This window comes from Danio rerio, chromosome 17 (assembly GCF_049306965.1).
Source record: "Danio rerio strain Tuebingen ecotype United States chromosome 17, GRCz12tu, whole genome shotgun sequence".
Taxonomy (NCBI): domain Eukaryota; kingdom Metazoa; phylum Chordata; class Actinopteri; order Cypriniformes; family Danionidae; genus Danio; species Danio rerio.
Genome location: NC_133192.1, coordinates 3,686,633 through 3,699,418, shown reverse-complemented (window position 1 = coordinate 3,699,418; position 12,786 = coordinate 3,686,633). Strand labels below are relative to the sequence as shown.

Genomic DNA, 12,786 nt, shown 5'->3' with positions numbered 1-12,786 from the left:
ACACAGACGTGACTCAGACTAATGCAACAAGTAAAATCCTACATGTCTTCACGCTTTAACAGGCAGTCAAGCAGGTCGCACACCAGAAGCACATGACAGTTTAAACTATCACACACCAAACGCGCACATTCGCATGTTATTTAACATGAAACGAATCAGATGGCGCTCTGTGGCGCACTGTGTGTGTATAGAAACCGGTTTAGAATTCTAAAATCCATGGCGCTGCGTAGTGCTGCGGAGCGCGTTGCCGAGAGGCGCTTCTGGTGTGCTTCCTGCTACATACAGAGAGTGAACCAAAGTGCATTGGTGTCATTATAATGTATTAAATGTATATATTTTTTAAAAATCGCGATTCTCAATTTAATATAAGATTAAATCGTCGTCAAAACGTAAATTCGAATTAATCGAAAAAATCAGAAAAATCACCCAGCCCTAGCTATTATTATTATTATTCCACCTTCATAAAGCTGATGTATAGTTAAACACATGAATGGTGTTCCTCCTCATGCGTGTGTTTTCTCGTGAGTGAAATTGTGTTCATTCCACAGATAACGTACTTCAGCCTGTGGTATTACAACAAGCAGAACCAGCAGAGATGGATTGATCTGGAGAAGCCGCTGAAGAAGCAGCTGGACAAGTACGGACTGGAGCCCACCGTTTACTTTGGGGTGGTGTTTTACGTCTGCACCGTCACCCAACTACAACAAGAAATAACCAGGTGAAGGAAAGGATTATTGCTGCGTCCCAATACACCTTCTACTGCGTCCTAAAAGTATAGACTTGTTTTTTGTAAAGAAGAAGTACATAGATTTGAGTGTGTAAGCACTGGGATAAACTACCTTCTCGATAGCAGAGCATTATGTTGCTTAGTTACACTCCCTGTCAATCATCTTGTCTCATCATAGTTAATAATTTCATATTTAATTTCCTGCGTTATTGCAGATTTAAGCAGCAGGTTAATCTGGCATGCAAGAGTAAAGGCAGAATCTGCTGATATTTTTTGCTATTTCTGTGCAGAATTTTGTAAAAAAAAAAATCAACAGATTTATGCAGAATGATTTTGGAGAATATCTGTTTCCTTGTTTAGTGATTCACAAGTGTTTTGGTTTTATTAACGGAGGTTAATTGCATTATGGGATGTTTGTCCATGCTTTTGATGTTGAAATGTCAACTCTACAGTTTAACAAAGTGACTTTTATTGACATTTTAGTAAATAATATTATGTATAAGAAATTATATATAGAGAAATAAGTCTGTAAAATAACACTTATTTTAAGCCAGTGCTTTCACATTTGGTTTAATTATCTGGACCGTACCCAAGTTCGATTGCCCCCCCCTTGCCACCTCCTCGGTTGGTTTGTGTTCACACTGTCTTTTTTCCTTTGAACCCCGGTACGCTTGCATCATTGCGCTGCTGTTTTGTTTACGGTCGTTGCTAGGTGACGGTGATGCAAGCAAGTGCCGAAATGGAAAGACTTCCGCACATCGCGGCCATTCTGCTTTTACTGAATCCTCTAGTTTTGGACATACAGAAAGCGACTCGCGTCCATCTGCCGCAAAACTATTATAACATTCAGAACATCACACAGTGTCTGCACAAGTTGTTTTTGGAGTAGACAAGCAGACATCACTGTGTTTGCCCTAGCTCAGTGCCACGCACGTCACCAAGGTACGAAACGTGACACACACACGCACACACGAACAAACGTTATGAAAATGTAGTCGGCGGTTCACTTCCGTTATTTGGTACGATTGCAATCACATCTGAAGCGAACCGTACCAGAGTTCACATGAACTGTACCCCAGACCACCTCTTTCAGGCGGACTCGGGTATGGTTCACGGGTGCGCACCCGAGTATAGAAGACACGTTCACACTAGAGCTGCACAATTAATCGTTAAAAGATCGCAATCTCGATCGACCCCCTAGATCACAGGTGTCAAACTCCGTTCCAAAAGGGCCGCAGCTCTGCACAGTTTAATTCCACCCCTATTTAAACACATCTGATCAAACTAATTGAGTCCTTCAGGCTTGCTAAAAACATACAGGTAAGTGTGTTGGAGCAGGGTTGGAACAAAACTATGCAGAGCTTCGGCCCTCCAGGAATTGAGTTTGACACCCCTGATCTAGATGATCTTAATCCAGCATTTTTACGATTCTGCCAATCATATTTTCAAGTTCAGGAGAGAAGAAAAGGCGGCTGCACGAGTCTGATGTTGTTGAATGAGTCACATACTGTATTCATAAGGTATAATTCACCTAAAAATGTCATTTTTGTCTTCATATGATGTTTTCGCGATCGGGAACTTACACGTGACGTGAGCTGCTGACTGTGAGCTGTTATCACAGAGAGGGTGCGCACGCTTTACTTAATGATAGACGCACCGTGTCTACTTTAGTGAACAGAACCTGCATATGTTGCGAGTAACAGGTAATGCAGTTGTAAATAATATTCAGTTTGTGGCACAGAGTGATCGTTTAAGAGCCGCGCGCAGTATGAACAAGCACTTAGCAGTCAGAATGAAACTGAAAGTGTGCACTTCATTTAAATGATCATATCGCATTTTAGAGTTATGATTACGACAAGAATTTGATATGTTTTTTCTTTCATAGCGAACACACAGTTGTGCATGATAATAAATGTTAACAGTGTCAGTAAAACTACTCTAGCCTATATATTGTTGAATATAATCCAGGGTTCAACGCTAAGGATTTTTTCTACTGGCCCAATCGGACCAGTGGTTCAGATTTTTACTTGCCCTGCCAATATTTTCACTGGCCCCACCAAAAAAAGTTAATTTCTTAGCCACAAATAAAAAAAATGTGCCATAATGTTTGTAAATATAGAATTTAAATATTTCAAAATTTTTAATAAATGTGTAATGAGCAAAATTCTAAGTGTTTTGAAACAAAACATGGCTGAAGACTTGCCAAACTGATGGCAAACTGTACAAAAGATATCTTTTTTTTTTTTTTAGTCGTGGTGTACCCTCGTATATGTCTGCATTCCAAGATGTTAGAAACAAATGTTTTCCTTTAGCATCATCATTTGATGTCATCGCCATGTTGCTGTCTCTTCACTGAACTAATAACGTGCTCACAACATCCAATCAGATAAAAAGAACTGAGAAGGTAGCATTTGAAGGCTTGAAAATACGAACTCAATTCTAAAACTTTATTTGCACGCAATTGACAAATAGTCACAGGCAAATTAAACTTTAGTAACAAGGAAGCAGTGGCCCAATCGGGCCAGTAACTATCCTGTCTACTGTCCCGAGCATCTCACACGCTGGCCCCGGGCCATCGGGCAGTCCTTATTGTTGAGCCCTGTAATCTGATAATGGCAAATGTCTGATTTCACCAGTGAATAAAATTGTCTAATATGACAGATTGCAAGCATATATCTCAAACATAATAATTCAACATCAGAATTATTATAAGTAGAATAGAATTATTTATAGAAACCAGTAGACCTACACATAATATTATTATTGATGTTGTGCCATATGTTTGTTTTTACCATACCTTTATTTTAGATCTACAGAATCATGAGAGAATCGTGATCTTTATTTTAAGCAAAAAAAATCGCGATTCTCATTTTAGCCAGAATCGTGCAGCTCTAATTCACACTAGCTAAACGTACCGTACTAGGACATCAAACGAACCCGGGTGCGGACCAAAAGTGCTAGTGTGAAAGCACCCTAAATGTACTGGCAGTTTATTATAAGGTTTCTGTAGTGTAATATACAACACCAACCCAGACAATAAAGCACTGCAAGCTATTAAACATGTTCATGAAAGTCACTTTTTACAAACTTTTTAAGGGTAAAAGTTGTTTGAGGAAAGATCATGATCCCGTAATGCAATTCAAAAGTAGAAATACACGGGGGTAAACAAAAAATACAAACATGAATCACAAAATACTGAAAACTGCTAATTTATGGTTATTTTTTACAGTGATATAGGAACTAAAAACTTAAAAATAAAGTAAAAAATACCTTTTAACATTTATTTACGGTTTACAATGCAAATAAATCATATTTACTTTTGCATATTAACCAAAAGTATTCCTGATATTAATATAAAAACTGAATAAATATATGTTTCTCGATGGGCTACGTTTTGATGAGTTTTTCCTACAGAGAAATCTCCTCTGTTTGCTGTATTATTCCTTCATGAGTTACTGACCAAACACATCTTTATAAGTTTACATTGACTGCGTTTACATGGACATCAGTAATCTGATTATTTGCCTTAATCTGAATAAAACAATAATATAATATTAATACAACATTTATATAGCGCTTTTCTAGACACTCAGAGCGCTTTACACATTTTTGGGGGGGAATCTCCTCATCCACCACCATTGTGCAGCATCCACCTGGATGACGCGATGCCAGCCATATTGCGCCAGACTGCACACCAGCTGATTGGTGGAGAGGAGACAGAGTAATGAAGCCAATTATGGTTAGGAGGCCATGATGGAGAGAGGCCAGTGGGCAAATTTGGCCAGGATGTCGGAGTTAAACCCCTACTCTTTTTCGAAGGACATACTGGGATTTTTAACGACCACAAGGTCAGGACCTCATCAGAAAAATGGCTCTCACTTAGCAGTATAGAGTCAGCATTAATATACTGGGGCATTAGGATCCACACAGACCGCAGAATGAGCGCCCCCCACTGGCCTCACTAACACCACTTCGGCATCAACCTAGCTTTCCAATGTGGTCTCCCATCCAGGTATTGACCGCGCGCAGCCCTGCTTGGATTCAGTGGGCGACCATGTGAGAGTTGCAGAGAGCTAGCTGTCGGCAATTATTAAGGTGTTTACGTAGGTTGCTTTTTGAATGCTCCTTTCATGATCCCGTTTTACATGTTATAGCACATATATTGATTAATATAATATAACTTTTACATTTTTCAGCTGTAACTGCAGTTCGGCACTTTCATTCAGGTTCATTTCATTCATCACAAACTCAGGTATTGGATGAGAATATGGAGTAAGGACTGCTGGAAGAGTGTTGTTTTAATGGGCTTTGACACCGCACGCCTTATGGAAAGAAAAAACCTCAGCATTTTGCGATGCAGATGTCTGTGGTCAAATAAATGGAATATTCTGTCGTTAAATGTGACAATGTTCTATATCACGGTAATTCAATTCAATTCAGCTTTATTTGTATAGCGCTTTTACAATGTATATTGTGTCAAAGCAGCTTCACATAAATAGTCATAGTAACTGGATCAGGGTAGTTCAGTTTTTAGTGTTTAAGTTCAGTTCAGCGTGGTTTAAAGTCATTACTGATTACAACATTGAAAGAGCAAATCCATCGATGGGTAGCTCTACAGATCCTGAACCACGCAAGCCAGAGGCGACAGCGGAGAGGGAAAAAAACTTCACCGATAGGAGAGTGAAGAAAAAAAACCTTAAGAGAAACCAGACTCAGTTGGGCATGACCATTTTAATTTCTCCGCTGGCCAAAAGTCTTGTGCAGAGCTGCAGTCTCAGCAGAGGAGGCTGGAAGCTGGCCTCAGAGAAGACTCGTCTGTCCCTGGAGCGTCACTGGAATCAGTCTCACGCTCTCCACTCCCCCATGACCAACAGCGCAGCAGCAGCTCAGGATACGGCCTGGTCCAGGATATGGAAACCTTGGGATCATCTCGTTGCTGGTCTTGGATCCAATCAGTGATCCGCATAATCTGAGGACCTCTCGATAAGTATCTCCAGGTGAAAATGGATAAAAAAAGAGAACAATTAGCGTAGCTGCTGTTCATAGTGTATATAAACAAGATGCAGAAACCTGCGTGGTTAGTGATGCATTGAGTGTATGCTTTACTGAACAGATAGGTCTTTAATCTGGTTTTGAACAGAGAGAGTGTGGCTGAGCCTCAGGTGATATTAGGAAGGTTATTCCAGAGTTTAGGAGCCATAAAGGAGAAGGCTCGACCTCCTTTACTCGACTTTGCTATTCTAGGTACTACCAGAAGCCCTGAGTTTTGAGATCTTAAAGAGCGAGTTGGATTGTAGCGAGATAAAAGGTTGGTTAGATAAACAGGACCTAGATTATTTAGAGTTTTAAAGGTGAGAAGTAATATTTTAAATTCAATACGAAACTTAACAGGCCGCCAGTGTAAGGAGGATAAAATTAGGGTGATGGTTTACATGTCTGTACTGCACTTCAATAATGCCACTAAAATCGGCATACTCCACATGTCTTAATTCCATTTCTGTTCTCGGTGTCTGTGGGGTCTTAAAAAGTATTCAAAGTTGATAAATCAATTATGAGAAAATTAAAACCCTTAAAAGTATTTAGAAGTCTTAATCGTGCTTTTACGAGGTCTTACATTTTGTTCTAGTGTTGTCCAAAGAGTTTGACTCAAAAAAAACATAAATATATTAATTTTCCTCCTAATATTAACAACGGCGTGCTCAAACTGCACATTTGGTTTGGGCCGGGGTGCGTCCGGCCAACTTCTCCGTCCGGGTGATGTCATGTAATTTGCGGGAAGGTGAAGTGACGTGCTCCACATGTAGCGAAACCATAGAGCAAAACAGAGGGCAAAATGGGAAAATGTAAGTACTCCAGGTTGGAGAAAGACGAGTTTAAACAGGGCCTGTTGCTGAAAACAACCACGTTATTTACTCTATCAAGCTTTGTATCTTCCGATCTTACCTGAGTTCTGTTGAGTGGTTGTGCTCCATTGGTTTATTTAAAAGACAGCTGTTTATTAACAACTGTTAATTGAGTTAAAGGTTTGATACTGATTAGAACTTGAAGTGGCGACGAGGTCTTAAAATATTCTGAGAAGGTCTTTAAAAAAGTCTTAAAAAGGTATTAAAATTATCTTTAGGATTCCTGCATATACCGTGTATCTGTGTTTGCACTCAGTTTACCGCTTTTCACCCAGTGCAAAACAGATTCATAGAGAATGGAGCGCAAGGGAGCCATCAAGCGGATCGCTGGTCTGTGTTTGTACTCAGTAAACAGCGCCATAGTTTTGAACTGATGACCTTCTTGGCCAATCACAAGCATTTATGTTGAGCACAAGAACACAATGGCAAATCAGCGCTGTTTAAGAACGCCATCAACAGTGTATTAAATGTTAACGGGAAATTGGCGGTTTTTCTTTTACTTCAGTATCGTGACGAGTCTAATATAGTGAAAGAATCAGTTTATTAACTCGAGTTTGATAAATGGCGTCTAAAACGTGTGTTTGGAAAAGAAAACATTAGCTAACTAGTGTCATTTAACTTAGCTGAAATGAGCTCTGTCCCTTTTTATTTTCACCATTCATTCAGAACGGACCTTCGGGTCACTCGGAAGGTGGTGGAATTATAAATTTGTGTCACTTTTTCTTCACTGATAAGATATACAGCCAGGTACACAACGTTCCTATGTAAAATCTGATTTATATACCGCTGACGTGCACCTGTCAAAAAATGTAACTACATGTCGCAACAACACGTAGCGCAAGCTCTGTGATTGGTCGGCTTTGTAGCACTGATGAGTCTGGGCGGGACCGAGAGCCGCGCGAATGGCGCGAAGGTTTTTTTTTTTTTTTTTTTTTTTACAAGTGTGGAGTCGCGTGAAGGAGCTCCGAGGGAAAGTTTTGTTTTGTGTTTACCTCATAGTTAAAGTTGTTGCACGTCCGCCGGATCCTGCCTCAAAATGAGCGACTTTGAGTCACTTGTACAACCAGGAAGTGTTCAGGAAAAGCAAAACAGAAGCGAAGAAACTCGACACAGAGGAACATTTACACATCACTGCCAACTAGCGTTTCAGAAGTGTTTATGCAGACCGACAAAGATAGCGTGCAGAAGTATAAATGAAAGCTGCGCGCGTTGCCTGCGCCGTGAGTTACGCCGGTCATTTGACGCAGAAGTATAAACCAGGCTTAACTCCCAACGATACTTCCGGGTTTCTTCCCACCTCAGCCTCGATTTCACTTTTGAAAATGGCAACCGTGTGAAATCAGTCTATAGTGCACTGGACAAGTCTGAACAAGTTACGCCCATGCATGCGCGAGGCAGGCAGTTCTGCACAATTACGTAATTTTTTCGGCTTAAAGATATCGGCCTAATTTTGACATCATATCGATAATGATAATCTTAAAAATAGCATTTATCGGCCGATAATGATATGCCCACCAATATATTATGCATCTCTAGCCTTAATCGTGTTAAAATCAGATTATTGGTGTCCATGTAAACGTATTCGTTGTTGCAGATGAAATATAATACAGAAAACATGATTTAAATATTTACCAGTAGGTTAGATATTAAGGCATTCAAACTACTTCACCAAAGCCTCTCTACTAGATGCTCTCATCCACCATATTTGTAGTCTGTTTACATTTTTAACCCCTATTTGTAGTTCTAATAGAATTCACGTCCAATGTGCAATGTATTGTGGGTAATATTAGCAAATAGAGCGCGGACGCTTCTAATTAGAATTTCCACCAGGTACCTTTGGCTTACCCTTTTAACATACTACATTTAGGAACACACTAAATCTGTTTTTAAATGCGTGCAGTATGTGAATTGGGACGCAGAATATGTCTGGAATGATCAGATCAGAGCTGCTGGAATGCTTTACTCACTTCCTGTTTTTCACACAGATATCAGTATTATCTGCAGCTGAAGAAAGATGTTCTGGAGGGAAAGATCCCCTGCTCTATTGAGCAAGCCATTCATCTGGCCAGCCTGGCTGTGCAAGGTGTGTTTTTTCTGTCTAATGTTATGCTTGGCATTTGGGGGATTTCTGTGTACTGGAGATATTAGAATTGATGCAGGTGTTGTTCTGCACTGCCCACGTAGCTCACATTTTATCTTTTAAATGCAACGTCATGCCCTTCCTGCCGCAACCCATCTCTGGGAAACATCCACACACACATTCACACACACACTCATACACTACGACAATTAAGCCTACCCAATTCAACTGTACAGCATGTCTTTCGACTGTGGGGGAAACCGGAGCACCCGGAGGAAACCGACGCGAATGCAGGGAGAACATGCAAACTCCACACAGAAACGCCAACTGAGCCGAGGCTCGAACCAGCCACCTTCTTGCTGTGAGGCGACAGCATTACCTACTGCACCACTGCTTCGCCCAAACTTAATTATTCTTTATTAAATGGTGCACATTGTAAAAAGAACATTTGTTGGGGGAAATTGTGATATCAGAATTACTTGTTTGTTCTGTCTGAGAACAAAAGAGGACATTTGTAATATTAAAATACTCCTCAGTTCAGTTTTGTCGCTCACATTTTATATTTTAAAAATGCAACTCTATATAATAACAATTTATATACATTTGTAAATCAATCAAGAAGCATTATTTGTAAAATAAAGTAGAATAAGATTGTACCGACGTACATCTATGTAAATAAGTATAAAGTAATCAATGAATAAAATAGAAATGTAAATAAAATTGTATAAATAATGTACAAAATGAGCAATAAATTTATCTAAAATTGTAAAAATAAATAAACAACTATGATTTATTGACTGTTTCTTGATTATTAAATCAACATATTAGTAGGATTTCAGAAGGATCACATGGTACTGAAGAAAATTCAAGAGTCAAAAGTGTAAAATAAACTGTTTAAAACGAAAACTTGAGCAATTTGGATAATTCTGCCATCTTTTTATGCTACCTTGAGAAAAACCTTGAAAAAAAAAGGTGTGGACTTGTATCTTGTGGTGGGTTTTTATTTATTATAATTATGTTTTGTAAATTAATTTAAAAAAATTCTTTCTTAGGTTATGTGATATGTATACAAAATGTCAAACAGAGAATAGCCTTTTTCTCAATCTTAGTCTTCAGTAAAAACTTAATTTACAAAAAAATGGGTGTAGAATAATATCATACTTTATAAAAATAAAAATCAGTCAGTATCTCAGTAATAAACAGGTAATAAGCCACTGATTAAAAGTGAAAATTAGTACTTAAACTAAAGTGTTTCCAAAATATTAATGTGTAAGTATTGTTTACGTCTGTAAAAATGTTTGCTTCCGCTCTTAAGCTTCACTATTAAACTCTATTTGACTCTATTATATGAAGTGGATGGTGTTTAGCGATGTTGCAAGAGCACATTTGCGTTAGCATTCTTCAGATAACGTGTGGCCAGTGTCTGGTTCACGGGTTCACATACTCCTCCGTGAAGGTGCGGTTTAATATTACTACAGCCTGTAAAGTTTAAAAAATCACCGCGCCATTCATCAAACTGAGCTGCCAGGCTCCAACACACACTCACACACAGCTCACAAATACACAGCTGAAGGCAAAATAATTAGCCCTTCTGTTAAATTATATTTATTTTAAAAATATATCTTATGTTAACAAGCATTAATTTGGATTTGATTAAGGCATTAGTAAATGTTGAACTATGATTAAGAAATGCTGCATAAGTATTGTTCGTTTTTAGTTCATGTTAGTAAATACATTGACTTATAAAATCTCCTTACTCTACAAAAAAAATTTTTTTTATAAATATCTCCCAAATGATATTTCAGAGGAGGGCAAATTTATATATACACACACACACACACACACACACACACACACACACACACACACACACACACACACACACACAGACACGTGTGTGTGTGTATATATATATATATATATATATATATATATATATATATGTGTGTGTGTGTGTGTGTGTGTGTGTGTGTGTGTGTGTGTGTGTGTGTATATATATATATATATATATATATATATATATATATATATATATATATATAAATCAGCAATATCGCACTCGTAGCAGTGCGATATGGCTGTATATCGGCACTACTAAGGCACTTGTGTGCCAATGCACACCTACCACCAGTGTCGATTTATACAGCCATATCGCACTGCTACGAGTGTGATATTGCGTTTATACAACAGTTTGACGGCATAATTGTGTATATAAAAACAAAATCAAACATGGAGAGTCTCAAAAACCCTTTTGTATGAGGAACTACTTTCTTCCGAATGCAAATCATAAGCTGACAGCTAAACAGTTGAGCGTGCATCTTTTAAACTTTAGATCTGTAGTGTCTGCTTTTTGCTGGTTGTATGTGGGCGGTAGGGTTGTAACAATATACCGGTATGACGGTTTACCACGATTTGAACGTGCACGATTATCATACCATGAACAATTGCATATCAACGGTTTTAACCCTTAAAGACAGAGACAGCCGCCCGTGGCTAAAAATAAGCATTGCTCTTAAATGTTTAATAACTTTTGATCCGCTGATCAGATTCATACAATTCAAAGATTGGCATAAAGAAGAGAATCTCAGCTTTACAGTGCTGTATCACATAACATTTGCGGACTTTCAGAGGCTCCGGAATCAGTGCGAATACGTCATCAAAATTTGACAACGCTGATTTGACAAAGAAACGCTCGTCACTGTGTCTCCGGACAAACCAGACATGATACATTGATGCATTGTCCCTCCTCCATGCCCAGATTGGTTCAAACTCGCTATATCACAACCAATAAGCATAGGTTTCGCTTTTGTTTGTGGACCAACATGAGCTTTTTGAACAACACGGAATGAGAGATAGGCATACATTTATGCGCGGCTAAATACGCAAAAAAAAGTTTTGCATGAAATAATTCTCATACTAAGTACTTTTGCATGCACAGCAGCACAGAAACATGACAAAACAGTGACACAGCAAAGACGAACTGCTGCTCTTGCTGTTTTCAAAAGACGCAAATGAAGGTGCAGCTGTTTGTCTGCATTGCAGACAACCATATCCAAATCCATATCCACAGACAACCATATCCATGCTGGCACATAAAACCTAAGGATGTTCCATATTGAATCTAGTTTCGTTATGTAACTATTTATAGTATAGTAAATATTTATATCTATTTTTTTACTGAGGATTTGCACCATGTTTATTTGGACTTTGACACATTATTTATTGTTTTCTTATTTTTTTATTTGTTCATTGTACAAGTGGACACATTCTCCCACCTCAGCGGTCAAGATTAAGTCCTGAAAATCTCAACATACTTACATTTCTTCATCACAACCTAGACTGAACAAAACAACGCTTTAAATACATGTTTACAGCCATAAACTTGGTATTGCACTTTTGGTCTCCCATTTATCCTGCTTATAAGGAAGGACAGTTTAAGTTTATTTTTGTCTAATCTTAAAAGACCTTGCTTGTTTATTCCTTTTAATTTAATTTATCAAAGTGGGAAATTTTTCAGTTTATTTTTATAAAGACTTCTATAGTTCTATTAAAATGGTTCTTTCAAAAGTTTGTTGAAATAAAACCTTTGTTCAGTCAGAAAACGTGTTCTTATTCTTTTCAGGGTCTTTGCTATGAGAATTACTATTTAATACCGTATACCGCGAAACCGTCAAACCGTGGTATTGTTTTAGACGATTATCATACCGTAAAAAATCATACCATTACAACCCTAGTGGGCGGAGTAATACACAAAGTGTAAAGAGGCTGTAGGAGTTCTGATATTGCAGAATATCTCACGGCTATCAGCCAATCAGATTTGAGAACCAGACAGAACTGTTGTATAAATATATATACTAACCAGGTTTTCTTTTTTCAATCTTGAGGTCTTAAAAGCAGCAGGACTGTGGGTACACGACAATAATTTTTGGTCTAGTCTTTTTCAAGAGAACCGATCGCAAATGAGCGATAACAGTCGTGCGCATCACATCACCTGTGCGTGCGAGTTATCATCCTCTCATAAGGTATTCACCTGCTTTGTCTCGCGCAAACAGTTTTCAGTCGTGCTGTTACTCGAT

At 38.4% G+C, this 12,786-nt stretch overlaps 1 protein-coding gene across 2 annotated transcripts in view; it reads left to right on the top strand.

Moving 5' to 3' along the window:
• The window catches only part of ptpn21 (protein tyrosine phosphatase non-receptor type 21), an 80,510-nt gene that overhangs the window by 11,461 nt on the left and 56,263 nt on the right, over positions 1–12,786 (top strand). For both annotated transcript variants that reach the window (XM_001339926.10, XM_005169788.6), the window contains exons 3-4: positions 549–718; positions 8,616–8,713. In XM_001339926.10, coding sequence (XP_001339962.4) covers positions 549–718; positions 8,616–8,713 — 268 coding nt within the window. The remainder of the gene's footprint in view (positions 1–548; positions 719–8,615; positions 8,714–12,786) is intronic.